The following is a 26,249-nucleotide window of genomic DNA, read 5'->3' on the forward strand; positions in this document are numbered from 1 at the left end:
GTGATGAAATGTTCTAAGTATACTAACACCTTGGCAAAGACACTTCAATGAACTCCGATTGGACCTCGAACGTTCATTTAACTCAGTCTATATCACGTAGCAAAGGGAATGCACCGTTCCGGTTTATAACTCTCAAGAAGTTGCAGTTGCAGCTGAGATATCTTTGGATACAACAATTTGTCTTGACGTTCAAAATTTGTTGCTGTTGTTATCTACAGGAACGCCTGGACCAATCTTTCGAAAAAATTTCAGCTCCGGGTTAAAAGCCAGCGCGCATTCTCAATGACACGATGACGTGTACATGTGAGATACTATTAAACGTTTCCGTGCGAAGGTGCACGATCAGTCCTGAATCTTGAAAGGACTCTCCAAATCGAGTGCAAGAACACCAAAGCGCCTCCTTGTTCCAAAAATAGCCACACTTCCATAATCAGAGTGTTGTTTGTGGGCGGTTCGATCTATCACCATTGATGCGAGGAATTCAGGTCGCCTCAATGTCCTTTGTACTCAGTTAAGCCTTTCGTTTGAAGAGACAAAGTAAGTGGAGCAATATAAGATGTAGGCCCTTGCAGTCCATTTTTTGCCAGCTCAATTCAGTTTTCTGCGTCCGCTCATACTCTCTCCAACTCTATTCAAATTCTTCATTTGAGCTTTTTTGGTTTGGAAAAATGCAGTTCCGTGCTACATTCATTTTCGCTATTGCGACATGTGAGCAGCCCTTTCCTTTTTCTAAAAAGTCTTGACGAAGGTTGCTGATAATATCCTTTTTCAACTAGTCACCGTCCTCACTGCTGCTGCTCCTGTTTCGCAGATCGACAATGTTGAGACCATTGCGTCTAGTGAGACAACGACAGTTGAGAACAGCGCACCTGTGGTTTCTGAAAGAGGATGCATTTGGTGGTGCTTCTGATTTCAAAACACTTTCCTACGCATCCTTTGGATGGCTCTTTCCCGACTGGACATACTTTCGTTCAGGCGTGAGCCTTATGCGAAACCCCACCGATAATTTATCACCATCACCATCGCCGTCGTCGTCGCCACATACACATACACACGACACACCTCTCCTGATATCACTCACACTCCTTTACCTTTCGACTATCTATTCATCTTGTCTTTTTATTTCCTTGACTCTCTCTCTCTGCTGGACGGTCTTGACTGTTCTTTATCACTCCCGATGTTGTATCTTATTGTTTGAGTCTGTACTATTATTATGTTTTCGATATTCTTCCAGTCGTGGCCAACATTGGTAGATACTATTTTGGTCTCGTCGTGTCTAGTCAATTTTCTGCATGTAGCTTAGATTTTATAAACGGGTTTCTTGGTCGTCAAAATGCTGGATGGCGGTATAAGAGATTCCCCCGGGTAAATTTACCTGGCTATTGTGGTTTGTCACCGAGACCTTGTATTGGTGTATTTTAAAATATAAGGTTGTTGTGTTCAATATAAACGCCAACAATGTTGCTACACATCAGCTAGCAGCCAATTAATTTAGATGCCGATTGTTCAATCGAAGCTTCATCTGTCGATCAGATTCCGATATGGGGAAGGAGGCGTTGTTAAATTATGTGTCAACTGGTGTTGTGTAGGAAAACAACATTAACTGGAGAACATACAATAACTCGAACGGCCTTGGCAACAGGCAAAAGTCGAATGGTGGCGATTAACGAAATAAAGAAATTGTTGTGAAGCACTATATCAAACAGAAACCAGAGGGACAATGCGATACAGGGTTCATGTGTCTCGCAGATCCCATGAAATGTAGATGGGCAAAATTGTTATCCCCTCCAGTCGGCATAAGTGACAAGCGCGTTTTCCGGGATGCACATATCCGGGGACAAAGTTGAGAGGCATCAGGTATCTCCCCGCTCCCGGATTTCTTCAGGCTTTCTTGGAACTTCGACCGACAACTTCCATCCGCCATACAGTTGGTTGACGACTGCGCTTCGACGAAGGACTGAGAGGTCCTTTACGGCACCCGCATACATATTTCGCAGCCTCTGCGGGTCCCCCTCGGTCTGAATAATCGCGCGCATGAGTTTAAATTTATCCTAGGCCAGGGAAAGCACTCGCCTGGAATGCCCGAAAAGAGTCCTTCGTTTTGCGAACGAAATAGTGTCGAAAGTTGTACGAGCTGAAAGACCTTGATGTGCGCAGCATAGCAGCATAGAGATGGAGAATCGAGCCCCGCGAGGGAGCTGTGATGACTGGCGGTGGCATCGTTGGAGCACAGTGTGTAGGGGAAGACGCAGCTTTGGATGACTAGGAAAGCAGAAGCTACTAGACAACAAAGCCAAACAACGTGCATCATCCCGTTGCCGTCGTCGGGGATGGCTGCCGACAACGACCATGACCCAACGCCAGGCGGAGGACGAACAGCCCCTGCTCGACGTCAACCACCACGACGAAGACACGGAAGACCGTGCGTTGGACAGTGACGGTGGCGAGGATAATAGGGACACAACCGTCGTCGACGAGCGATTCAATCCTCCCCCACCGTCGCCCTGGAAGCGTCTCGCACTGCTCCTCTTCATTGTTTTTCTGTTTTACATAGCATTCCAAATGCGCTCTTCTATACCCAGCAAGAAGGCAAAGGTTGTTTATGCCTCTCGGTGCGTTGACAACAGCTACTATCATAGCCTCCTTGGTCTGATTTTCCCCCCTACTTAGCTATTCAAAGGAACACAAGTTCAGGCCAGCCGCAAGTCCTATTATTACGGAAGCTCTGAAAGATGGCCGGACGCGATTGCGGGGTGCCTATCCCACGCCTGCATCCACCGCTACTCCGACCACGACTGCGCGGAAGAAGAGAAGATCGGGTAAATTTAGTGGGAAAGCCAAGCAGAAGAAAGGTCGTATTCCTGCTCGTCAGTGATACCTGTAAGCTAGATTCAAAATATCTTTGTAGCAGCCCTCTGATTCAGTGGCTCAGCGTCTTCCTTCGTTTTGTTAGGACTCTATTTCTGTAGCTAATCATCACTAATACTACTGCCGCTTGTGGATAACCCCATGATCTCTCAACGCGTGTGATTCTCTTTCAGCTTTCTTAATACAGACCATAGTCGACACTGCCACTCTGCCGTTTAAGGCTAGAGTTAAGCATGTGCGTAGCTTCATTGACTCCCTCGAGGCAGTGCACTAACTCCCTTCCATAAGCGTTTTCGAACACCGGAACAATAGAAACTGTACCTCGCCGTGTCCCGCAGCATGGACCGGACAGAGGCTGGAAACCGCAGGGTCGAACACGTGTTCACCTTATCCAGACGTTCAACTTGGTTGTAAATAGATTCGCTGGCAAGCGCTATTTTTCCCTTCTCTTCTTCTCTCCTCCCATCCCTCCCTAGCGTCTCCCCCGCTCCCCTTCCAGTGCGCCATGAATCGTTTCGGCGAATACAAGGAGCTATGCAAGCATGCGTCCAGTTACGCTCTTTGCAACTTGTTCTACCTCCAGGTTCGTTTTGGGTTCAGTTTTCCCCGAGCCAGGATTGCTTGAAAATGGATTAATTTCAGATACAACGGGAAGCTCCTGATCTTCTCGGGAGCGCAAGTCAACGACCGTTCGCTCCCGTAGGCATCAATCCTGTGTGTGGTATCCCGAAACTCGACACCGATGGTTCCCACTCAAACCTTGCGAACAACGTTCTCTGTGGGGTAAGCATCATCATGACCTTGGGATTCTTGTGGGGATGTCAGAAACGAATAGCGGCTGTTGGTATGTTGTTTCCCTCAATTAGCGAACTCCGCTCACAATCTTGGTGACTAAAAGGACGAGTGGAATTTCGAGCATTTCTTGTGACATATTTCGTGTCACTGGTCTTTCAGCTGGTCACCGCAGGAGCTCTATTAGAACAGGGAACGCGGGCCATAGGCGTGTTGACCGCTATTCATACTGGTATTGTATCAGCTATGTTCTGGACGCTTTTATGGTACGCCATCACGACAACTCAAATATTGGATGACGGGGGATTTGGGAGTCTGATAGTGAGTTCTTGATCGGGTTTTCTTTCTAACTCATGTACTAAACTCCGTCTAGGTAATGCATGTTGGACAACTTGCATTCTTCGTCGTGACCCTCTATATCAGCCTTGATACTGCTTTTGGGTTTACATCAACTTTCGGTACCCTTTCCCATCCCCCAGACTCATTGCGGAGTATCCCGTTGTTCGTATTGACAAGCATATGGCCCGCAGCGTGGGTGTTTTACCTTTTGTAAGAGAAACACTAAGCTTATTCTTGAAAACTTTTCTCAGCGCGGCTTTGGGATCCTTCCTCGTTATCACCTATGTTGTCGTCCGCGTTCTTCATGAAAGACGGCCAGTATACATATACTTCGCTGCAGCCTTCGCCTTCATTGTTGCACAAGTGTTCAGATTGAGTCCTGTGGGACGATCAATCTGTCAGGTACGTAAACCTTCCATCATTGTAATCCTTGATGAAACAAACTAATTTAGTTTTCTTTTGACAGTCATCAGACATGCGAGTCGATGCATCGTTTATTGCAACTTTCTTGGAGACGGTATCGATTGTGGTCATGTATTATGCTTGGGCGGATATGACTAAAGGTGAGTGGGGGGACTTTTTTTTGAACGTGGTGGAGGACTGGATACTCAAAAAAATCCTTTTTCTTTTTTAGCTTCCTGGGACGAATTTAGCTATTGATCATGATGTGTTGGAACACTTTTTTTTTTTTTATATCCCCTTTCATGGATGTCCAATCGATGTCGTTTTCCTTTCATCACCAACAGTTGTAAAATCATATTTTTTTTTTTCGCTTTTAGCGGGCGCCTTATGAATTCAAAGGATTTTCTTGGAACTGAGTGCGGAAAAATGAAAATGAAATCGACTTGTTGATTGTGAAATTGACGGTTTTTTTTTTTCGGTGCGGATCGCTCCCCCGAAATCGGCGCTAGCGTTCTGTTTCGAAAGCTTGGAATCAGTTTTCGATACATGTGCTCCAGTATCCTGTGAGTATCGCCGGTAGGGTCTCCTTCGTACTGCCAAGAGGCGTCGAGGCGTATTTCATTTCATGGTCCGGATCCCATCGATACTTGATTCACTTAGCATCTTGGACCGAAGGAAAGCTCTATGAAACGGTTCACGGATAACGTACACGCTGTGCCTTTCTGGTTAAATTGCGGTAACCTAATGGGTTTTTCATTGATGTCGTCATGCCTGGAGGCGAGAGTCGGATAGAAAGGTACGGTTATGTGTATATCCTCGATACTTCGTTTTTATCAATTGGATACATCCTGCAGTAACACTATTTATCTTGTGATCCTTGCGACGACTCAGACTCAAGCACCATTCCCCAGTCACCTCCGCCAAATGCATATACAAGAATGCGTTTGACAAGTAAAGGACGTTCTTGGCATCAAGGGGAAGTCGGAACAAGCTGCGTCGCCACTCTAAGGTGAGGAGGAAGAAAAGTCGTGTGCATATCGCAAACTTTGATAAATGAAAACAGGAGGACCATACTACTGTGACTATTCACCCGTTCGATTCAAAGAGATCCACATAATCAAAATTTCCAGAAATCCAAACATTTGATCAAATCTTCTCCTTCCAGTGCTTTAACATCTTTAAGACTGGGACAGTTCTTCAACGTGATATCCAATTTGAACTTTCCAGCACCGAGGTGATCCCCTGATAAAAATCCAGTCAGGTCGGTAGAAGCTTCGTGGTCCTGATCTGCAAGGACGTTTGCCTTGGAACGAAGAAGCTCTGTCCATTTATTGTACGGGATGAAGTCCAGTTGTAGATGGTCGGCAACAGCTTTGAAGAGGTCGTTCCAGGGGGTTGGTCGTGGATGGACTAAATTCAAGTATGTGATAGGCGGTGAAGCATTCCCGGAATACTTGAGGAGATCAAGGAAAGCAGTTGGGGCGTCATCAACAGGAAGCCAAGTCACCGTCTAAATTAGAATATTACGTTAGCGGTGCAGCTTGATCACACCCATAAGGTTGCTTACCTCGTCGCGAGCAGGAAGGCTACCCAAAGCTTTTCCGGCTTTGATGAGAGCTGGGACCCACTCCTTTACGTTCCAGCGTCCGTAACTGTCCCCAGACAACTGACCCACGCGGACAATTGACGAAACCAGTCCAGTGGCTTCACTAATCCTCTGACATATGTTCTCCGCCACCCATTTGCCCTCACCGTAACCAAAACCAGCCGACATCGAAGATACAACCGGAGCCTCGGGTGCCACTTCATTTGGTTCCGAATCTGATGATCGTAAGACTATTTAGCCAGTTAAAGTACGGGAAAGACATACTCTTGAATACAGATATCGAACTGACAAAAATGAACTTCGGTCCGTTGCTCACCGAGGAACCTAGAGCGAGATCCAAAAGGTGGCGGGTGCCAGCAATCAAGTTCTCGAAGGACCCCAATCCGATGTTGAAGTCGACTCGCCAACCTGAAATAAACATCAATGCCGTGAAATGGACCGACACAGCAAGCTCAGACCATTGTGAATGATAGTTGTAACTGTACTTTGAAGCTATGAATATCCCGTCAATAACAAGAAACGTTTTATTTTGAGGGGAAATCTAACCCTGAGATACATGTCTTGCGTTAAACCTAGCTTATCTTTTGATAGAGTGCATTCCAAAAATACGATTTTCTCCAGCGCGTCCGGGTTTACGCTTATACCCCAAGTCTTGAATGCACTTTTCTGTCTAGCCTCCGATGGTCCTAATGCACTGGGACGGTTCAGGGCGTATATTCTGGTGATGCCTTCGTTTTCGGCTAATTGTTTGAGAACGTAACAACCGAGTCGACCGGTACTTCCGGTGAGCAGAATTGATTCTTTACGACGCGATTCAGGTGAGGTATTCCACTTTGGTGTTGGTATCTCTGCCGTATATTTGTTGACGAGTGATTCCATCTCGAGGCATCTTGTTTCAACGTGAGCCGCACGATTGTGCTCTTCGACGTCGAGAGTGCCCGACAAGACTCCCCAGAAGTAATCTCCCAGCTTCTGAATACTCGGGTGCGCGTATACAAAATTAAGTGGAATTTGATGGATGTCTGCTTTGTTCTTTGAAGAGCGAATGGAACGCAGCATGCTGTTTCGAATCCAGGTTGCCTGTAAGCTGAGACAGACATCAGAATGAGATGATAATCCGAAAAGGCGAGACAAACCTATCGCATCCCTGCAGGAAGATGTCCTGGTCCGCATCAATCGAATACTTCAATACTCTTTTAACCGCAGTATGAACAAATTCCATGGCATTTTCCGCAGTCCAAATTTCGGGAACAGGAATATCAGCTTGAGAAGAGTCTTTCACAGCCTCGTATGCGGCATCAATCTCCTTCGCATAAGCCCTCAAACATACTTGTCGTCGAGGTGTTCCCTTGACCGTAAACTCAAGTGGTTTATCGGGATTGACGGTGATGATCATCTGTTAAGAGACTCAGTTTAGCTGGGAGACCCAGAATTTCCATTTGATTGGACGTACCTCCTTGAAAATTCGAGAGTGCGCAGGTGCAAACTCATTAACCTTTACAACGGTTGGCCTGTTGGACAAACGTAAGACTTCGTTGGGTTACTTGCTCAAGTAAGAAATACCAGATCAAGTTCCTGAAAGCGGCCAATTTCATCTCATCAGCAGGGTCGAAGGGTTCGACGGGTTGAAGAAGGACTCCGTTTTGAAAGCGACCGCGGCCAAACATGATTGCAGCGAAAATGCTTTTATCTTCCAGGAAAAGTGATTCTGCTGTTCGTTAGCGAAAAGAAAGTGTGGCCTAAAAATTGAGCGGCTACCTAAAGGGACAGGGTTCGTCTGATATGATGGTTAGATACGTTGCCGCTAATGAACATGAACATACCTTTTCACCAGTGGACAACATTAGCTGATCGTCAACTCTTCCATATACACAATATCTGTCTTTTTCGGTAGGATGGCGGATAAGCAGATCGCTTGTAGCATAACCTGGTTGTCCATCGACTGTTGTATTCACAACATGCGGATTATAACCTTCATGGCCCTTAATTCAAAAACGTTTAATAGTGAAGTATTCACGGGTCGGGAAGATGAACGTACAAGGGCAATCAATTCCCCTATTTCTCCTTCGTCAACCGAATCTTGGTATGTCAAGTGAGCTTTGAAATGGCCTGAAAATTTGAAATATCGCCAGTTGTTTATATTTGTGGACTTCGGGGCAAATACAGTCAGACACCCTGCTTCAGTACTTGGCCGCATTTTTAGTTTCCCACCTCCTTAACGAGACATTCTTGGTACTTACGATCCATAGAAAGGAACTAGATTGACTCCAGCGCTGACAAGTTGGTCTCCAATTTGCTGGTTTACTGGAGCCCCAGCGTAGACCTAAATTTCGTAAATTTCAGCTCCGGCCCCAAGTCGAAAGTAGAAGCTTACCAGTGTTTCCAATTTACAAAGAATGGGAATGTTTTCGGGAGAACGTGCCCATGTCTGGATAGGTCAGTCAAGCGTCAGAACCGGAGTTACTAACTTACCTCAATGAAAAAAGGGACACAAAACACAATTCTAGATCTCGTTTTAACGAGCTCACGTAAAAATAGATCAGGCATGGGGATAGTAGGGGGATTGGTGGGTTTGAAACAAGCTGTGATGGTACCAGAACCAATCTTTTGAAAAAGTGAATCGGGCGTAAACGAGATAGACTGAGAGACTTACCATCCAGACCATCTGAACAGCCCCCATTGCATCTATCAGGCCAAGTTTAATTATCTTACGCTCAAAGTAAATCATGGTACTGACGGAAAATTGGCAAAGAATGAGCAGCAATTGGCATGCCGGCCATATCAATCTCGCCATAATCTTGGGGAGCCATGAATTCATTTTTCGGCAGAAAATAATGGTTGATCGACGTACAAGGCACGAGGCTCCATTGCATGAAATTGCTATTGAGCATTGGAATAGGTTTAGGCTGAGCGGTAGAACCTATAATCAATTATGATCAAGAACAGTAGTCAATATTTGGAGTACAGGAGCGTACCGGACGAGTGCAATATTAGGACGACAGGATCAGCGGAAACTCGCACAGGAGCTAATTGTCTAAAGGTGCCATCCTCATTGTAAAAGTCGTCAAACTGGGGAGCAGGTAAAATATTGACGATAATTCCTTCTCTTTCCAAGACCATAGTGGCCTCGAGCGCGATCCGCTGCATTGCTGAATCCGGGCTCACAAAAAGAATTCGAAGACCAGTTGTTCTTATCAAGTGGGCAACGCCTATAATAGAATTTCGTGTAGAGATAGGAAAGGGCGTGAGTCCTGCGTGCATGATACCGAGAGCAAGAGTGATATAAGTGACAGTGTCTAGTGGGATGTTACAGCCATTTAAAAGCAGTTATGATGAAAGTAAGTACTAATACCCACCGAGATTGGCCAGCACACCAACAACAGGGGCCTTTGTTACATCTCCAACTAGATCTGAATGGTACCGTGAAACCAGTCCATGGCCTCTTTGAATAGCATCGTATACTTCTGGATAAAGTATTTCACGGGTACCGCTGGTAGAGCTGTCAGCATAAACGAAAACAGGATGTTGGGAGCTATTCAAGGCATGAAACGCGTAGACTTCAGGAATAGTCAACGAGTTGTTGAAAGGAGGGCGCGTGAATGTTGAGCTTTTCGCTCCCTGTAGAGTGGGTAAGGATGCAACGTCCACCATTCGGTCAAAAGTGATTGAACATCGGTAGGAAAAGAAGTTCTTATAGTGCAGTTTACTTAATCACTCACTGCCACAGGATATCTATTAGATACCTACATAAGCCTACATAGGAGCGCTGGAACTCAAGATGATCACAAAATTTGAATTTCGCTCCGAACCGAAGGATCGGCGAAGTCTATGTAACTTGCCATAATTGGTTAATATCATTGATATATTTTACCTTATTTGGTAGTCCGCACAATCGGTAGCGGGGTTCCAGCTTCGTCCGTCATCACATGGATGCGATCAAAACGGCCCCCGGATGCTAATTAGTATGTGGGGCTAAAGACCTGGCTGGAAGGAACCGCCACCAGCTCATCTATGGAAGCTATGGACCGGCCTTTGAGGAGTTCTGCTGCTACGAGTCCTATGGCCATCGTACTTCTATTGGTGATTCATCGAAAATTTAGCTGGGAAATGTTCTGACACTGTCCTAGTTGAACCTGGACGGTGAGCTTTTGAGCAGTTAGGGTAGCGGTGGAAAACTGGCAGTCCTCCGAAGAGACCTTTATCAGGGTCAAAAGTGCTTACATCCGACCGTCCGCCTACTCGGCCTCTACCTGCGCCAGCGTAGAGAATTTCTTAGGAGAAGCTCTAAATAACCAGGATATGTGGGTAGCCTGCCCGGGAGTGATAGTTTTGCTGGACGTTGGAGCTTCAGTCATGGAAATAGCTCAGCCAATTTGAACCTTGAAATTACTAAAAAATATCTGGCGGTTTTGTTTCTATATCGCCATTTGCATCAAATAAAAATTTGGCCAAGACAAATCTTCGTCAGCGCAAAGATTACTCGGATCTAAGGGGGTTCATTTCCCGTAAAATGAGCCGATGCCCCTGTTTCTCGTGTTACACAACCGCAAGGTTTCCTCTAAACTGTGGCTCGAGCGACGAAGGAAGTATACCTTCTTCCACTGGCAGGATCGAAAGGTTATATTCAAAAATAACTTTCAGCCCGTTATTTCTATTAAGGTTGGTGTGAACGCATTGACAGCCCAATACATTTCAAAGAATGTTGAGGAGGTTAGTATATGAAACCCCTTCATTTAAAATAACACAGCTCAGTTTCACATCCCGTACGGCGATCTGATGTACTTCCTGTCACTGACAAATTGAGCTAGTATAAGAATCAGAGGTAGTATTACCTTTGAGACGGGGTAAATTATATTTAAATTCGGTTCAACCCCAAAATCAATTTCTTTCATAGAAATTTGGCTTTATTATCTCCAAGTCCGAGTCAGCCCGGAGCCCTGACCTGGCCCTGACATTCAGTATCAAATGCGAGTATACGGGGTTATAGTCTTTGGGGACGTGGGAGTTCAGATTAATGCGGCTCTTTGTAGCCTCTATGAGTTGACGAAGCTGGCGACAGGCTGGGATCAGGCTCGGACTCAACCTTCTACTAAGTAGCCCATTCTGCTTCTTTTGTGGACGAAATTTTCACATATTTAATACTGATATCAGCCCTTCCTATGCAAAATATGCTATCAGAATTTATCATAGACTTTTCAACGCTGTGGTGGGTGGAATGGGCTGCAGCTAGTTTACAAATGACCCCATTTTTCAGTTTACAGCAACAATAGGTACAATGGTTGATGCGCGCCTAATTATATGTTAATCGTCTCATGCTTTGAAAACTTCGCCGTGCCGGATAACGCCCACGATCTGAAGATACTAAACTCTGATTTTGACGAGTCTATGCTCATGATCTGCATAGCACATGGCTGCACGGAATGATGAGTAAATTTTACCATAGCAGGTCCAATTCCCACACTTGTCCGGAAAGTCAGTGAGAGCGGGTTTACACGCATCTAGTAGGCCGCCCCATTTGCATAACCCCGCCACTAGCCGCCGATTGTCCTCTGTTGTGAAGATGAGAAGAGTTGAGTTGTGCCGCTATTTGAAAGGAGTGAGTTATTGGCTCAGGGTACCACTAAAAGACCGTGCGCACTTATATACTATGTGAATGAATAGGCTGACAAAACCACATGGAGAGGAATCGCATGCTATTAGTGTCACTGAGCGCCACCGTTGCTACCCTTTGCTACCCTGTTCGGAGATAGGTGCAGCCGAAGGGATTTAAGAAGTAGCATCGTGGAAGCATCGTGGAGCGCAAAATTGCAGTCGATCATTAATGGATCTAGCTCAAAATCAGTTTCGGTAAACGCGTTCAGGCGGTTGATGATCGATCGAGAGAAGTTACTAGGCCACCATGGCCACTGGATGTGTATAAGAGGCCAAGGGCCTGGTAAACGAGCTAAGAAACATATATTCCCGCGTGTACGAAGCGCCCACAATGGGCATTCCACTGGATAAGGCAGAGCTCCTGGCATTGTTCCTGGAATGTATCATCTATGGTGCGCCTCTACTATCATTTGTATCTCAACACACTGGATGATGATGGTGGGCCATTATTCCGCCAATTTAGGAATATTCCTCACATTCTTCGTCATTCTCGTTGTGATCTCTTTTGCTAAAGATCCCATTCGAGTTGCTAATCAGCGATTTGTGCTCCCTATTGCTACCATTATGATGATCCTGGCGATCACGGTATGAACTTTCCTTTCGTTCAAGTCTAGGGAGCTAATTCAAGGATATTCGTCAGCACCTTGTGCTCGACTTCACGCGCATGATGCAAGCATTCGTGACTGGCGACGAAACAAGGCTGCCCAACCCGATCGGATACTATGGGAATATCGCTAATTCTCTTCACGTCGTGAAAACGGTGATATATGTTCTGCAGACCATATTAGGAGATGGCGTCCTGGTGAGTTAAGCGCCCCTCATAGACGACTTTGAATGATTAATTTTATAGATTTGGCGTTGCTACATCATCAACAATAGGTCACTATATGTCATTATCCCTGCTACAGTGGCCTTGTTCGCGAACCTGGGTATGTTATCACCGTCAACTTAACCTACCTTTAGCTGATTTCTCTAGCCATTGGATTGGTGGTGGCATGGTCCATGTCTAAAGCCGTGCCGGGAATAGATATATTCCAAACAGCTTCCCACTTCATAGAATCTTTCTTTATCATTACGATGGGCCTAAACTTTTGCTGCACCGGTAAGTAAAGCTTCTGTCTAAAGCACATCTATCATACCAAGATTCGATATTTCAGTTGCCATCGTCGCCAGAATTTGGGAAACCCGGCGGAGTGTTACATCTATCAGTGGTCGCAGTTTATACCCAGTCATGGCAGTAATCATCGAGAGCGGAGCCATCTACACCGCGAGTGTTCTGTGTCTTTTGGTCTCTTATCTCGTGAATTCCAACGGTCAATATCCTGCATTGGATCTCATAACGCCACTTGTTGTGAGTTCCTCCCAAATACGAATTGGTACCAGCACTAACTCCAGGAATGCACAGGGCGTCGTCTTTTGCCTTATTGTATTGCAAATTCACTTCCACCTCAAACTATCATCTCCAGCAGGTACGGCTACGAATAATCCCGCATTGACACAGGGCTGGAGGTGCACCGCGGGACAATCTTCTTATCAACTTCGGAGTGGCGTATCTGTTCATATAACAGAGCATGCGGAAGTATATGCTGACACAGAGTCGGATGTCACCAAACACAAAGGCCGCCTGGACGATATGTAATTTTTTTTCCGTGGAGACTCCATTTTGTATATCCCCAAGATTTCCTTTCTTTTTCGGGATTGACTTCCTTTATTCCTGTTCGTTTAAGGATCCTGTTTTAATGTATTACACATATTTTCGGAAGCAAGTTCGCATGAGTTTATTTATTTTGGCGCTCAAATACTCATGTTTGCTTCTCAATTCACTTATACTGTAACTTTCTTCTCAACAAGTACCTTGGTCTCCCTTTCAATTTGGAAATAAAAAATCATGGTCGCGCCTCATATCGCGTCTTAGCCTAGAAAAATGTTACAAATTAATGTAAATGTTTGAAAAAAAAAATCGTCGTGAGCCGAATGGTCGCTGGCCAACCAAAGAACCTGAGGTGGGAAGGGAAATAATGATAGGTATGTTTGGGAAATGATGGAGTATAATAGTCCAGAAAGTCGACGCCTTGTGACCGAACTACACCGTCGTACACCGTTGTGTGATGGTGGTGGGGTGGAACATTGAAAATTTACAATCCATCTATCCGATACAATTTCCAAATTCAGTTAGGGGTTCTTGTATATAGATATAAAACTCTTTTTGAACCGGGTACTATTCCATTTATGCCTATGACGGAGAAAATTCGCGAGACGTCCGGTATTACTAGAACCGCGACGAGAAGCCGGCTGAAGCCGGCAGCTGGAGTAACGGAATAATATGTCAACGTGTGATGCCAATAATTAATTATGTGCAACTGTGTGCGCCATGAGAAGAATACCGAAGGTACTACTTGAAAGAGTCGAGATAACGGGGTACTTCCTGGTACTTCACGAAGGAATTCGAAGCCATCAATCAAGTTGTCATTCGCAAATGGCTCTAACCTTACAGTTTGTATCTGATCTAACACATATGGACCAGTAACAAAGTTCACGGCCCGGCACCGAAGGAGAAAATTTTCCCTCTTCCACAAATAAACCTCCTAAAAATACCCTGAACGAGAAGATTAGGCTATCTGGAAATATGGAAGGACGGATCTTAAGGAGTCTAGAAGTTGCCGACGTTGACTGTCAATTCGAAAGACATCAGCCATGGCAAACACCGAGGGACTCCACTAAGAGCAGGCTTGAAGCACACGAACAAATCGGAAATATGGAGGGTGATATTGATAAGAAATGTAAGCACTAGCTTGAATACAGCGCATCAATAATCAGCGTATATATCTAGTCGGTACCGACGTCAGGCATACTTACTTCTTTTCTTCCCGTAATGATGTTCTCCCTTCTTTATGTATCGCTGGGGTTTACTCTTCTTTTTAAACCTACTTGTTATCCGCCAAAAGTTCGACAACCGGGACACGTTCGCGCCAACTGTGGTAAGTAACACCTCCAGCCTGTCCAGACGATTGGGTATTTTACAGAGTTTTCTGTTAATATTTTATCCCTTCCACTACCACAACATTTATACAAGACAAAATATTCAAGAAATAACGATAACGATAAATCACAAAGACGATATCGATCTGAGTATGCCAAGATACCCCGAGAAACAAAAAAAAAAAACAACCATAAATATGAGCATTCAGAAATAAGACGTAAAGAATAAAAAGGAAAGGAAGAACGATGCGGGTAAAGTTGGATATAGACTGAAAATGAGGGCTGAAAATCGTACAACAGGTCTGATTCCTCGACTTCAATCCAAACCAAAAAATAAAAAAGATAAAAAAAAATAGAAAGATGAAGAGTGCCGGACTTGGAAAATGGTATAAGTGAATAATTAGTTGTCTGCAGCGGAAAGGAGGCATCTATACAACAGTGATTTGTGATTTGTGACGATGGGAAGAAAGACAACAAGATCATCAATACGTGAAATCATCGTCCCACGATTCTAAAATTACACCCAGGCGCGATACGTCAGCACAACAATTCATCTTATCTAATAAATTAAGCAACCGCGTACCTTCAGTGATGCTTTTCCACGCAAAGAAAAGCCCAACCACGGAAGCAGTTTCCAGAATCGTAGCAACAAACGACCCATCAACTTTTTGATTTGAACCCTATAAAAAAAAAACCACGATCGGTATGTCAACCGTTGATCGTAACTTAGGAACTTTAATTCAGGAACAACCTACATTGCAAATCACTTTGCCTAAGAGGAACCAGGCCAGCTGGGCAAGTACGAATAATGCTGCAGATAGCAGGAAATACCACATGGGACGAGTTTCGTTGAGAACGTGAAGAACAATGAAGGCCATGAGCGCTAAATAGACAATGATCGAACTAAATCCGGTTAAGAGAATAAATAGTCAGTCACATTATTGTGAAGAAGCGTGGAAAGAAAGACGGATAGAATGGGAACAACGGGGAAACAAGCACTCACATAATGGGCCACATGCTCGTTAGGACGAATAATGGTATGCTTCGGATACGTTCGGGAGGACTGGATAGTCCACCGATTGTATCTGTAACACCAAAGGCAACATCGAGTGAGATGTACACCGTTCCAGCAAAAACAAGAATAGAGCCAATGATCAGAGGCTAAGTAGGAGACAGTTCAGGACAATGAAAACTTGAATGAAGCTCAGTTCACGCACCATGAGACTGCTCATTGTACCGTCGTCTATCCACTGTGTCGCAACAATTGCATTGGTGACAAGAATCCAGAAGAGGGCAACGATAAGACCCGCATGAAGGGCAGTAAAAACGACAAGTGCCGTCGAACCCTGTTGCAGCAGAGATCCGTTGGTGATAATTTGTAGGGGGAGGGTTATGAGGTAGACAATAAGAAATATCCGAAATTCAACTCGACCTAAAAGTACAATGTGAGGCCTTAGTGGTGATTGGGTACTTGATAGAGGATTTGAACGCACCGACAGCGGCTTTTCGACGACCACTTTTATAGATGAGAAACAGTAGAATGAGAATGCTAACACCACATGCAACGATGTTGGCTATGTTAGATATAGAGCCATCATGTCCCGCGCGAGGGATTCCACAACGTGGATTGACGCCAACAGGTGCTGACTGTGGATCTGAACCTTGAAGAGTGGTTGGTGAACGGTCGAGTAACTGGAGAATAGAATGAGTGAATTGTAGGTTCGGCAACGACAAACAAAACAACGGACCTGGCGATAGAAGAGGTTGCACCAGGTGTAGCTGGGTACGTCTGAGCAGAGAGGTTGAAAGTCGCTGAAGCCGACCATGGAGGATGAAGGAAAGTGGTAGGATCGAAATTATCGAATGAACCTATGCAGAACGGCTGTTATCACTACTAAACTTCCTCAACAACAACACAATGACATACCAGGATATAAAAGAACGGACGAGGACCAGACTAGTCCAGCATACGCGCTGCGTCTGTACAAGCGATGAAAAAACACAGCCGATATACGGGTTGCTAACTTGGCGACGCCGCTGATCGTGGACGTGGAAACAATTCCAGGCTATCATCGCTTTCCCACGTCTCCACCGATAATCAAAACTCTCACCTCTGGATCTTTTCGGGTCTCGGAAAACGTGCCAGCTTGAGGTTGTCGGTACTGTATTCACCGTTTAGGGTACTGCTCTTTGTCGCACTGGTCTGCACCCAAAATTGGACGGGACATTGGAACTACGATTATCTTCTTCAACTTGACAGTGTATGTATGGACTACAAATAGAGAGAGCATGGACGGTAAGATTCGTTGGCCGGTAGTAATTGCCAGTCGGTTCGTCACAGCGGCTTAAATCGACGGAGACTTGTTGAAGACCGGAAATCGTTTCACATTCTGGGTTTTCCCGTGGGAACAGGGGCTCCACTATATCACTAACTATATAAATTCCAATGCACTAACCTCGTTGCTGCAACGCTACCCTCAACGTTTTAAATGTGAGTTTTCGTCTCCCCTTCCGACGCCACCCGTTGTACGTGGAGGAGCTTGCTGAGTCGCGTTTTTGCCATATACCCCTCTTGCTCAGTGCTAACAAATATTCTAACGCGTTCAAGTTGGCATGCGTGAAATCGTACACATTCAAACAGGCCAGGTATTGTCAATCTCCCTTGATTGAATCCGACGCGTCTCACTGAGGTCATTGCCTGCAGTGTGGCAACCAAATCGGTTTGTCCCTCTTCCTTACTTCGTGCTTCGAGTTGGTGAGCTTAACTTGTGCCCACGCAGGTTCCAAGTTCTGGGAGGTCGTGTCGGATGAACACGGCATTGATCAAGATGGCCTTTACAAAGGCAACAATGACATGCAGCTTGAACGTATTGCTGTCTATTACAAAGAGACTGGCGCAAGGAAATATGTTCCTCGTGCCATCTTGGTTGATCTCGAGGTCGCAACCATGGATGCCGTTAGATCCGGACCACTGGGTAGCCTCTTCCGCCCAGACAATTTTATTTCCGGTCAGAGTGGTGCGGGTAACAATTGGGCGAAAGGACGTGAGTGTTGATCACATATCATTATTCTTACGCGTATCCCTTTCCCATATCCTCTCTATCACTTCTCAAATATAGTGGCCGATCGGCGTGTCAATCAACCCATCAGTCGCCCATAAACGCGCACCAGTTGTCTGATCAACCTACTTTCAGATTATACCGAGGGAGCAGAGCTAGTTGATGATGTTCTGGACGTTGTGCGGAAAGAGGCCGAAAGCACTGACTGCCTTCAAGGTATGTGCGCCCTTGAAAAACTTTGAACACGATACTTACAATTATCCAGGCTTCCAAATCACTCATTCTCTCGGCGGAGGGACAGGTGCTGGTATGGGTACTCTTCTCATTTCGAAAATTCGCGAGGAGTATCCAGACAGGATGATGTGCACCTACTCCGTTGTCCCTAGTCCCAAAGTCTCAGATACTGTCGTTGAAGTAAGTTTTGCCTGGTTGGATTTCAATTGACCCCTCACTGAATGACCGATTTCAGCCTTACAACGCGACTCTTTCCGTACATCAACTTGTAGAGAATTCTGACGAAACATTCTGCATCGATAATGAAGCTCTCTACGACATCTGTTTCAGGACATTGAAGCTATCCACGCCCACCTACGACGATCTGAACCGTCTCGTCTCTATCGTCATGTCTGGTATCACAACGTGTCTCCGTTTTCCGGGTCAATTGAATTCTGACTTGAGAAAGTTGGCCGTCAACATGGGTAAATTGTTATCAGTTACCAGTTTGCAGATTTCCAATGTTGAGCTCTTTCGTTTTCAGTTCCTTTTCCTCGTTTGCACTTCTTCATGACTGGCTTTGCTCCCTTGACTGCGCGAGGAAGTCAACAATACCGCTCCATATCCGTTCCTGAACTCACTCAGCAGATGTTCGATGCCAAGAATATGATGGCTGCATCTGACCCTAGGCACGGTCGCTATCTCACTGTAAGTTATCTACTCATATCAGTCGCAAGTCCTACAAAGTTATCCTAACTGAACCTATAACTAGGCAGCAGCCGTCTTCCGTGGCAAAGTCTCAATGCAAGACGTCGAAGAACAAATGTTAAACGTCCAAAACAAAAATTCTGCTTATTTTGTAGAATGGATCCCAAACAACGTCCTTACTGCACAATGTGATATTGCTCCTCGAGGACTTAAGATGGCAGCTGCTTTTTTGGGTAATTCGACTGCTATTCAGGAACTGTTTATGAGAGTTGGTAATCAGTTTACTGCGATGTTTAAGAGGAAGGCTTTTTTGCATTGGTATACCCAAGAGGGTATGGATGAGATGGAGGCGAGTCGTCCATTCAATTGGCTATTTTTCGGGATCTGGGATTGACGCTGTGGACTAGTTCACGGAGGCCGAATCTAATATGCAAGATTTGGTTGCTGAATACCAACAATACCAGGATGCGACGTAAGTGAAATATCAGCCCTCAAATAATCGGAGCTTACCTTTGAATCTAGTGCCGATGACGAGATCGAATATCTGGAGGAGGAGGAAGAAATGGTTGAAGAAGAGGTTATGGGTTGAGATAGATGCTGTTCTGCATTTTTGCTGTTTGTTTTTCATACTTTCCCTCATGACGTTCTTCAACCCTTCATTTTTCGCATCTATGGATATCTTGGACATCATTTTTTTGTAATTGAGATGGAAATAGGATGACTTTTATGCCCGGCTTTCATTCGTTCCTATGAGGAAAGGATTTGTGTAGCAGCCTGTCAGTTGCGAGAACACGCTCCCAACTCCCAGTCATTGTCTTCTTGGCGGCTGAGGGTTTGTACTGGTTCTGATTGAAGCAGCAAGTTTAGCGGCAACTAACATTGCTTCTAAAACCGAGCGGTTTCAGACAGGAAGCAAAAAAGCGGAAGTAGTCGTCAATGGCGAGCGACTTCATCAAGGGCGACAGAACAGCGCTCGTCTCCATACAAAGCTTTTTTTTTTTTAAAAAAAAAGTCAGGAGATGAGTTCGAAAGACTTGAAGTAAACGATTGGACGTGGGATTGATTAATGATGCATTGTCCGTACGATCAAAGTGTACATGCAAGGACTACTCATGTTCTTAGTCCGCCGTCACATCTCTCCCTCCTTGATCCTAGCTATGTCTCTTTTCTGGTAGGTTTCACGGCCAACCGTTGACATAGGCTATCCAGTATACCGTGACAGTATCCCATATAACATTCCCCGTGATAGACCAGAGGCGTATCAGCGGGTATCCAATGATTGCCCAACCACCGGAAGGATGAGGAATATCAAAGTTTGAAGCTAAACGTTGATGCTCGCGAAAGTATTGTTCAACGCGCGCACCCAAGCTCCTCGTGCCTTATCGCTCCTCGCGAACGCGTTTTGTTCCGCATGCACAAATGCACCTTCGGTGGTATCCGGGATTGCACTGCGATGACAGACATCGTATTGCGTGCTGCTAGTAGGATAATTATTGATGTATCTTCCAACAACATTTTTTGTTGCCGTCAAGATACACCTACTGTGGGATGGAAGTGATATTTTGCCAGGGGCATTTGCAAGGTGGAAGGCATGGACAAGTTTTCGTTGAAGACGTTTGATAGGTCGGTCAACGCTGTCAGTATACCAACTTCCCCTGGCTGAAATTTTTGGATGAGGAAGACTCTCGATAAGAATGATTTGTTACTTACAAAGGCCAGTAGAAAGGAAAATGGTGTCTTCTGAACAAGTCTTTTCAGCCTTTCCGTGGAATTGTATGAATGCACATGAGGACGATGGACATCCACCCTGTTGATTTTGCCAGTCCCATACTGCAAGGTTTGCATCGAAAAAAGGTTCTTGCTTAAAAATTGGGTAAATTAATATCACAGGTCGAGATACAGAGTAAAATCCTAACCCACGTCATTGTGTGCCGGATCCGTTATGTAGTACATTGACGACTTGGAGCTGGGTTGAACACAGGGCGATGGTGCATAAAACGCGTTCCTCATTCGACCAGGTACAAGAAGACTCTTAGCACCCGTCTCCGAGAAAATTTGAGCTGCTTCAACAGTCGTCTCTCCATCGAAGAAGGGGTGTGGTGCAGAGATATGGATGAGCCGAGATACTCCAGCGCGCGATGCTGGCACCATCGCAAATCCCCAACCCTTCTCGTAAAGCTTGCTACACGGGTTGACAGTCCGTTCATAAAGGACGCAGAAAGATTTCCCGCTAATATCCGTGAACAAATCAATGGCATAGATGTCCTGGATAGCGGAAGGAAGAATTGAAGTAGTGCAGTTGTTGTCGGTATACAGAAGTGTATAGGTTGCTTTAAACCAAGCATCGCGCTGTGTAACAGTTGGTTGAGCTTCGAGGTATGTGAAACGATTGTAGGTTCCCTTGAGAACGGTAAAGTCCTCGAGACACTCGGCAAGACCGTTCAATGTTTGTGACGTGGAGAAACAGGCTTCGCTGAGAGAAAGGTTGGTTTGGACAGACGGCGCGAACAATAAATTCAGCAGGAAGCTGATCCAGCCAGAGAACAACACCGTGAACTGGAGACATGCTCATCAGTGCTCATAGAGAATTCATATAGTGCATTGGAGTAACTTTACCGCGAGCATGAGAGAGTAGCCTTGGAGTTAGACGTTCAGTGGAGCTTGAGCGCGTGTTGATCACACATGCCCCGTGCATGTCCAGCGGACTAAACTTGGAAGCGACCCTGCCAGTATTATTATTCGCCAAAATCTGCTATACCCCATGAGAAACCATGGAGTTTGGAAATGAGAAACATGACTCTACCGAGTGAAAAGACCTGGCACTAGCAGTGCGGGCTCGATACCGATATCCGACGGAGTAAGCTGGCAAGCGGAACTTGGAGGCGCGTCCACGTGATTTTTGTGCGCCGGTATCTCGATGGACAAATATTAGGTGTCCGCTTTTAAGTCATTTTCCTCCTTTCTCCATCGCTTTCAGAAGGAGTCGGGACCAGAACGGTGTACGTAGCTGCGCTCCACTGCTCTTCGAAGTTCTTCTCCTCATCCCAGTTAACCATTGGCTGTCTGGCAGGCAGTGACCATCGAGAAAATGAAGACCATGGAGATGCGATGCACGAACACGCCGGCACCATGACCACCTGAGTGAATGGATTCATGGATTACAGGCATATTTGACAATTGGATGAACCACTTTTGACTAGTCGTTGAGCTCCTAGCACAAGTGGCAGAATGGTTACGGTGACCCAATGTAATCTACCGTCACTAAATGTCGCTTGTAGGAAAAACAATATTCCCCCAAGGCCCCCGAAGCAGGGATCATTTATGCCACCTCTCACCGAGGCAACCACAAGGTACCCGGGGCGTGCTGGCACTCTTTGACAAGTACTTATGCATACTTGATGCAACCGTGCGGTCGCCGCGGCTGTCAGGAGTTCGTGAGTGTTTCGAGAGTCTTTTATGTCCCCCTAATTTCCTCGCCTACTGAAAAATCAACCAAAGCTAGCAAGAGTACGATCTCTGTGAGGCACATGATCTAACTTTGTCGACAGGAACACTGACTTCATCGCATTACCTCCTCGATTTAATTATAGCACGATGATTCTGCAATGGTGAATTTTGGACAATGAGTTCTGCCGCTACATGTCAGTTATGCCTCTTAAGTGACAAGTTTCAAAACACAACTTGAGCACGATCCAATTCGGGGGTCAATACGTGCCTGTTATCTTGCTATCAGGCTCTAACGACTTTGAACTGGCGTGCATTGTCGCAGGAAAAGGTCACAGGACATCTGAAACGAGCTATATAAGGCCAATGGTCGAAGCAAGTTAGGTCCAGGTCCCTCTCGGCGACGTGGGCAATGTACATCGTTTCTTGGAAGCTCTTGGATCAGAGGATCCTCCCGCGGGTTGAACGTTAGCGCCGGAGACATCGGCCCATGTGAACACTATGATCCGCCATTCTCCCGTTCTTGTCCCCCTCACTCTCGTGAAACGACCAGGTCATAACTCCAGGCCTATCATTCGATAGGAAGCCTAGATAATCAGCGGATTTAGGTCGAGATCCGAATTAAAGAAGAGAAGATTGATCAGACGCCAATCAAGGTTCAATCAACAATCATTTATTAGGTTCGCAGTTGCATGGACGCTTTCTCATGATGAACATGATGATTGAATGATAGATCTGCCTTCCGAATGAGCACCATCCTACCCCAAATCGCAACGATAATCGAGAGATTGTATAAGTTTGCCCACTCTAGGTAGGCTTATATCGAGGAAGTTTCGCGTCTCTGAATCAATATACGCCATCACGCCCCGGTAAACTCCCTCCGAATCCGAATACTGACCATCCTTATTCTCGTTTTGGATCGGCCTCGGACTTCCACCTTCTCTTTTACCCACGTCAAATGTGACTACTTAAATTTAACACTCAAGATTCAACGGTAAGCTGATTGCAACACTGCCCAGGACTTTATCATGCATCATTTATCAGGGGTTGACACGATAGCTTGGTAATTGTACAGTACTACATCATCACACTCACCCATTGAGCAGTGCTGGGAAAATGTTTGGGCACTTTCATCTGGATTTGCGTTCATCACTTAAATGTAGGGAATGAGGTGATAGGCATCTCATATCCTCCCTCCCTTCCAACCCTTTTAATCTTACGACCTCCAGGTGTCCCTTCCACTTCCCATTAAACGCATCATCGATATGGGTAGCATTCCACAGAGAATCTCTATAGGTGACACTTACGGTAAGATAACGCCGCTGTCAACATGCAAAGTTTTGGGAGATGAAGCGGCTGAATGACTTACGCAGGGGCGAGCTACATTGGAGTAATAGTCACGGCAGCGTAAGGTTTAAATCGTACTGACCTGGAGTATAATGCTGATTTTCTAGGTTGTAAAGATTGTACGGCTTGACGACACTACAAGTTCGTAATTCCTATACCAAGCTTCCAAAGATTAAAACTGATCGGTTTGGATCATGTAGACGTATTTCTACTATGTCAACTATCCAAAAGATGGGCCTGGATTGAAACTGCTCGTAAGTCTAATTTCGACCATGCCGTTGTGCAACTCGATAACGCCACTGATGCTCTATAAACTTTTAGGTTGCTTTGATATGGTGAACCTGACTTGAAACTGTCACCCTATTCGGAGTTAACATAATCATTTCAGGTCTCTCGATACCCTACATATGGCCGATGGTATGCATTTTACATCCAGCATGCCATAATGTTCCACTTAACTTGGATTTTAAAGTGACATATTGTATATACTATTATTTGGTAAATCTTTATTTTTTCAAGCCTTGTGGATGAGGTTATCGATGAGCGGCGATATAGGTCACAAACTATAATAATCCTCCCGCACTTGCTATTGGCCACTGGTATGTTTACTTTCGTGTTTTGCAGCTCGTTGCTGATATCCTTCGCCTCAGGTCATTATTTGTGAGCCTTATATATCTTTATCCTTTGCATCGCCTAAACTGTTTTTGACATTTCATAGCTTGGCGTGGCGCTGAATGTAAGTACAAGTCCCATTCTGATTCACCAGAACAACGAAAACAAACCGGAAATCATAGGTCACCATCGCTTTCATTGTACAATTGTGAGTATGACAATCTGCCATATGAACCATACGCCGAGTGCTGAGCCCAAGTTAGTTATTTTACGGCGAAGATATACGCTCGTACATATCTAGTCTCCTTTTTATCGAAGCCATCCTTCATCCTAATGCGACGTTCTTAGTTTGCAAGAGGTACAAGGTGTTTGTCACCACTTTGATTGTAAGTTTTTCGTAGTATCCACTGGTATTCTGCCAACTTTGCACTTACGACCATGGTGACGTGTAGGGACTTACGGTCTTTGCGCACCTGGCTTTCGGGATGGGTAAGCAGAACGGCACATACTTTTTATCAAAGGCAGAGAGATTAACGTTCATCTTCAGAAACCGTTGCATTATTGTGATTGATTATTCACTCATACCATGACGCTCAGCTAAGACTGCTTTCGCATAGATTCATCAAAAAAGAATTCTCTCGACTTCCGGAAATAACGGTAGGGAGCTGTTATCTTGTACCAGATCCGAAGATACTGAACTTTTACAGTATATTGCTGCCACGCCATTTGCGCTGTTAGCTGTTCTCTCCGACATTTTTATTGCTGGTGCTTTATGTATCCTCTTATGGGGAAGTAAAACGGGTTTCAAGAGGTACGCTGTATTTTATCCATCATTTATACTGTTTTTTAATGGTCATCTATTAGCACCAATAATCTCATCTCTAAACTTATCATCTACGCTATTAACCGCTGTTTGTTGACTTCGTGAGTCGCTTTTCGGCTCGAGTGATCTCATCTTTGAATTCTGATTTTCCCCCCTACTTGATTAGGGTCGTAGCTATTGCAGAAGTGATAGCTGTGCGTTTAAATCTTGGGTTCCGTTCGGCTAGTAACTAACTGAAGCTCTCTTGTCAAGTTTACTGTGTCACCAAAAACTTTGTGGTACCTCGCAATCGATTTCGCCATCGGCAAACGTGAGTGTTACTTAGATTCTTTTTCTCGTCTTTCCTATGCTTAAAATCCGGTTTGTAGTCTATGCCAATAGTTTGCTCGCGACGCTGAACAGTCGACAAGCTATGAGAGATAGGAGCTTTGACACTGCAAATACCGTTCATCTATCCGAGATTGACTTCCAGCGAAGTTCGTCAAGTCGTGCGGTACGTCCCTTCTAAATCCATGCACCTCCACACCACTAATTCAATTCATCGTGGTCTAGTTCTCTGATGTGAGAAACCTCTATAGGTCATATACCTTACTTTAACTGACAGTATATCTTAGATGCAACGAGATCAAGTGCAAGTGAGTCTACGAAGCGAGATTAGGATCGATAAAGATCGACCCTCTGCGTCTAAAACGGTATGAACCTTTTACACTGTGCACTCCTTTTCTGATTCAATGATATACAGGACTATTCTGGGAGCTCCGGTGATTCCGAAGTGATGAGGATGAGTAAAGTTTGACAGTTTTGATGGGCTTCAGAAACACGCGAAGTTGTATGGAGACGAACGTCTCATAATTGGCGACTTAAAAACGTGTTTTTTCATGTACAACAAGGATATATAAAGAGTGGGCCTCTTGCTTTCTAATTTTCTCAAAGAAAAAAGGATGATCTTGACTCGGAGTGAGATCGTACTTGGCTCTTTATTGCAAGATGGAAACACGAGACTGGCCGAAGGGTTCGGCTGTTGTCGAACCGTGTATAATGGTCGTTTCGACTCATTGCTCTTCAGGTCACGGTATTTTTTGTTGAACTTGCCGACCCTGGTATAAATGCGGAATTCAAAAAAAAAAAAAAACAAACGTTCCACACGTGTTCTCCTTAACCACATACTTATTTCACCCAATGTCTCAGGCTCACATCAAGCACCTTCGAAAACTCTGGGAAGAACAAGAGAAGTATCACGAACCCTGGACGAGTGGTGTCGTCGACCTCTCGGGATCGCAGCTTTCCTTGTTGCTAAAATTGACCGACAGCTCTTGGCAGTGAGCTTCTTATGCTATTTCGAGGACGAGGATAAATACTTAGATTAACCCTCCCTTCCCCGCCCCCACAGTCAATTCCAAATCGG

General features: G+C 45.1%; 10 protein-coding genes across 10 annotated transcripts; 6 read left to right on the forward strand and 4 right to left on the reverse strand.

Moving 5' to 3' along the window:
• Positions 1–618: 618 nt before the first annotated feature.
• AGABI2DRAFT_194666 (hypothetical protein) lies at positions 619–1,331 on the forward strand. The gene is made up of 2 exons (XM_006464015.1): positions 619–707; positions 777–1,331. Exons 1-2 carry the CDS (start codon positions 669–671, stop codon positions 1,251–1,253), a joined length of 516 nt encoding a protein of 171 aa, XP_006464078.1. The 5' UTR covers positions 619–668; the 3' UTR covers positions 1,254–1,331.
• Positions 1,332–1,534: 203 nt separating this feature from the next.
• AGABI2DRAFT_194668 (hypothetical protein) lies at positions 1,535–2,235 on the reverse strand. Its single transcript, XM_006464016.1, has 2 exons — positions 2,074–2,235; positions 1,535–2,018 (listed from the first exon to the last, which is right to left on the reverse strand). The coding sequence occupies exons 1-2, from the start codon at positions 2,218–2,220 to the stop codon at positions 1,854–1,856; spliced, it is 312 nt and encodes a 103-aa protein (XP_006464079.1). The 5' UTR covers positions 2,221–2,235; the 3' UTR covers positions 1,535–1,853.
• A 104-nt stretch (positions 2,236–2,339) lies between these two features.
• Positions 2,340–3,019, forward strand: AGABI2DRAFT_194669 (hypothetical protein). Its single transcript, XM_006464017.1, has 3 exons — positions 2,340–2,612; positions 2,671–2,880; positions 2,933–3,019. The coding sequence occupies exons 1-2, from the start codon at positions 2,350–2,352 to the stop codon at positions 2,873–2,875; spliced, it is 468 nt and encodes a 155-aa protein (XP_006464080.1). The 5' UTR covers positions 2,340–2,349; the 3' UTR covers positions 2,876–2,880; positions 2,933–3,019.
• A 260-nt stretch (positions 3,020–3,279) lies between these two features.
• AGABI2DRAFT_194670 (hypothetical protein) lies at positions 3,280–4,695 on the forward strand. The gene is made up of 7 exons (XM_006464018.1): positions 3,280–3,451; positions 3,511–3,712; positions 3,767–3,981; positions 4,034–4,191; positions 4,251–4,401; positions 4,466–4,562; positions 4,634–4,695. Exons 1-7 carry the CDS (start codon positions 3,374–3,376, stop codon positions 4,657–4,659), a joined length of 927 nt encoding a protein of 308 aa, XP_006464081.1. The 5' UTR covers positions 3,280–3,373; the 3' UTR covers positions 4,660–4,695.
• A 1,030-nt stretch (positions 4,696–5,725) lies between these two features.
• Positions 5,726–9,661, reverse strand: AGABI2DRAFT_226130 (hypothetical protein; the record flags this gene model as incomplete). The annotated part of the gene is made up of 18 exons (XM_006464019.1): positions 9,364–9,661; positions 8,983–9,303; positions 8,859–8,927; positions 8,745–8,804; positions 8,661–8,692; positions 8,480–8,611; positions 8,382–8,435; positions 8,248–8,330; positions 8,042–8,193; positions 7,827–7,979; positions 7,571–7,697; positions 7,434–7,518; positions 7,144–7,403; positions 6,554–7,094; positions 6,466–6,499; positions 6,272–6,415; positions 5,951–6,222; positions 5,726–5,911 (listed from the first exon to the last, which is right to left on the reverse strand). Coding segments are annotated over exons 1-18 (3,000 nt in total), but the record flags the coding sequence as incomplete, so codon positions are not given.
• A 2,329-nt stretch (positions 9,662–11,990) lies between these two features.
• On the forward strand, positions 11,991–13,298 carry AGABI2DRAFT_120874 (hypothetical protein; the record flags this gene model as incomplete). The annotated part of the gene is made up of 7 exons (XM_006464020.1): positions 11,991–12,051; positions 12,123–12,244; positions 12,300–12,461; positions 12,510–12,588; positions 12,636–12,761; positions 12,817–13,010; positions 13,065–13,298. The coding sequence occupies 7 exons, from the start codon at positions 11,991–11,993 to the stop codon at positions 13,296–13,298; spliced, it is 978 nt and encodes a 325-aa protein (XP_006464083.1).
• Positions 13,299–15,003: 1,705 nt separating this feature from the next.
• Positions 15,004–16,687, reverse strand: AGABI2DRAFT_209131 (hypothetical protein). Its single transcript, XM_006464021.1, has 8 exons — positions 16,566–16,687; positions 16,387–16,507; positions 16,132–16,330; positions 15,856–16,070; positions 15,642–15,799; positions 15,394–15,541; positions 15,222–15,318; positions 15,004–15,149 (listed from the first exon to the last, which is right to left on the reverse strand). Exons 2-8 carry the CDS (start codon positions 16,462–16,464, stop codon positions 15,121–15,123), a joined length of 924 nt encoding a protein of 307 aa, XP_006464084.1. The 5' UTR covers positions 16,465–16,507; positions 16,566–16,687; the 3' UTR covers positions 15,004–15,120.
• A 429-nt stretch (positions 16,688–17,116) lies between these two features.
• AGABI2DRAFT_187460 (beta-tubulin 1 tubb1) lies at positions 17,117–19,207 on the forward strand (the record flags this gene model as incomplete). The annotated part of the gene is made up of 11 exons (XM_006464022.1): positions 17,117–17,129; positions 17,247–17,284; positions 17,343–17,358; positions 17,419–17,682; positions 17,833–17,913; positions 17,963–18,111; positions 18,167–18,395; positions 18,455–18,618; positions 18,683–18,967; positions 19,026–19,090; positions 19,141–19,207. The coding sequence occupies exons 2-11, from the start codon at positions 17,252–17,254 to the stop codon at positions 19,205–19,207; spliced, it is 1,353 nt and encodes a 450-aa protein (XP_006464085.1). The 5' UTR covers positions 17,117–17,129; positions 17,247–17,251.
• A 562-nt stretch (positions 19,208–19,769) lies between these two features.
• On the reverse strand, positions 19,770–21,799 carry AGABI2DRAFT_187461 (hypothetical protein). The gene is made up of 4 exons (XM_006464023.1): positions 21,622–21,799; positions 20,539–21,145; positions 20,329–20,479; positions 19,770–20,277 (listed from the first exon to the last, which is right to left on the reverse strand). Exons 1-4 carry the CDS (start codon positions 21,771–21,773, stop codon positions 19,940–19,942), a joined length of 1,248 nt encoding a protein of 415 aa, XP_006464086.1. The 5' UTR covers positions 21,774–21,799; the 3' UTR covers positions 19,770–19,939.
• A 1,399-nt stretch (positions 21,800–23,198) lies between these two features.
• AGABI2DRAFT_180190 (hypothetical protein) lies at positions 23,199–25,793 on the forward strand. Its single transcript, XM_006464024.1, has 22 exons — positions 23,199–23,223; positions 23,292–23,370; positions 23,436–23,469; positions 23,526–23,550; positions 23,610–23,663; positions 23,965–24,008; positions 24,060–24,069; positions 24,128–24,145; positions 24,204–24,229; positions 24,285–24,310; positions 24,370–24,407; positions 24,474–24,510; positions 24,569–24,584; positions 24,639–24,678; positions 24,729–24,832; positions 24,886–24,945; positions 25,011–25,038; positions 25,097–25,154; positions 25,213–25,337; positions 25,397–25,405; positions 25,459–25,536; positions 25,587–25,793. The coding sequence occupies exons 2-22, from the start codon at positions 23,328–23,330 to the stop codon at positions 25,638–25,640; spliced, it is 927 nt and encodes a 308-aa protein (XP_006464087.1). The 5' UTR covers positions 23,199–23,223; positions 23,292–23,327; the 3' UTR covers positions 25,641–25,793.
• The last annotated feature ends 456 nt before the right edge of the window (positions 25,794–26,249 follow it).

This window comes from Agaricus bisporus (genome assembly GCF_000300575.1).
Source record: "Agaricus bisporus var. bisporus H97 unplaced genomic scaffold AGABI2scaffold_9, whole genome shotgun sequence".
NCBI lineage: Eukaryota > Fungi > Basidiomycota > Agaricomycetes > Agaricales > Agaricaceae > Agaricus > Agaricus bisporus.

What these genes read in the sequence shown, in the direction of transcription:
- AGABI2DRAFT_194669 (XM_006464017.1), top strand. Translation starts at nt 2,350, where the DNA reads ATGACCCAACGCCAGGCGGAGGACGAACAGCCCCTGCTCGACGTCAAC. An exon ending in AAGGTTGTTTATGCCTCTCG is followed by an intron (nt 2,613 to 2,670) that starts GTGCGTTGACAA and finishes CCCCCTACTTAG; the next exon opens with CTATTCAAAGGAACACAAGT.
- AGABI2DRAFT_194670 (XM_006464018.1), top strand. Translation starts at nt 3,374, where the DNA reads ATGAATCGTTTCGGCGAATACAAGGAGCTATGCAAGCATGCGTCCAGT. An exon ending in GGGGATTTGGGAGTCTGATA is followed by an intron (nt 3,982 to 4,033) that starts GTGAGTTCTTGA and finishes AACTCCGTCTAG; the next exon opens with GTAATGCATGTTGGACAACT. An exon ending in TTGGGCGGATATGACTAAAG is followed by an intron (nt 4,563 to 4,633) that starts GTGAGTGGGGGG and finishes TTTCTTTTTTAG; the next exon opens with CTTCCTGGGACGAATTTAGC.
- AGABI2DRAFT_209131 (XM_006464021.1), bottom strand. Translation starts at nt 16,464, where the DNA reads ATGGTCGGCTTCAGCGACTTTCAACCTCTCTGCTCAGACGTACCCAGC. An exon ending in TCGTCGAAAAGCCGCTGTCG is followed by an intron (nt 16,071 to 16,131) that starts GTGCGTTCAAAT and finishes TTGTACTTTTAG; the next exon opens with GTCGAGTTGAATTTCGGATA. An exon ending in TAGGCAAAGTGATTTGCAAT is followed by an intron (nt 15,319 to 15,393) that starts GTAGGTTGTTCC and finishes TTTTTTTTATAG; the next exon opens with GGTTCAAATCAAAAAGTTGA.
- AGABI2DRAFT_180190 (XM_006464024.1), top strand. Translation starts at nt 23,328, where the DNA reads ATGGGTAGCATTCCACAGAGAATCTCTATAGGTGACACTTACG. An exon ending in ACGGCTTGACGACACTACAA is followed by an intron (nt 23,551 to 23,609) that starts GTTCGTAATTCC and finishes TGGATCATGTAG; the next exon opens with ACGTATTTCTACTATGTCAA. An exon ending in AACCGCTGTTTGTTGACTTC is followed by an intron (nt 24,946 to 25,010) that starts GTGAGTCGCTTT and finishes CTACTTGATTAG; the next exon opens with GGTCGTAGCTATTGCAGAAG.
- AGABI2DRAFT_187461 (XM_006464023.1), bottom strand. Translation starts at nt 21,773, where the DNA reads ATGAATCCATTCACTCAGGTGGTCATGGTGCCGGCGTGTTCGTGCATC. An exon ending in CGGATCCGGCACACAATGAC is followed by an intron (nt 20,480 to 20,538) that starts GTGGGTTAGGAT and finishes CCAATTTTTAAG; the next exon opens with CAAGAACCTTTTTTCGATGC. An exon ending in TTTCCTTTCTACTGGCCTTT is followed by an intron (nt 20,278 to 20,328) that starts GTAAGTAACAAA and finishes CAAAAATTTCAG; the next exon opens with CCAGGGGAAGTTGGTATACT.
- AGABI2DRAFT_194666 (XM_006464015.1), top strand. Translation starts at nt 669, where the DNA reads ATGCAGTTCCGTGCTACATTCATTTTCGCTATTGCGACA. An exon ending in TCATTTTCGCTATTGCGACA is followed by an intron (nt 708 to 776) that starts TGTGAGCAGCCC and finishes TTTTTCAACTAG; the next exon opens with TCACCGTCCTCACTGCTGCT.
- AGABI2DRAFT_194668 (XM_006464016.1), bottom strand. Translation starts at nt 2,220, where the DNA reads ATGCCACCGCCAGTCATCACAGCTCCCTCGCGGGGCTCGATTCTCCAT. An exon ending in ACTCTTTTCGGGCATTCCAG is followed by an intron (nt 2,019 to 2,073) that starts GCGAGTGCTTTC and finishes GCGATTATTCAG; the next exon opens with ACCGAGGGGGACCCGCAGAG.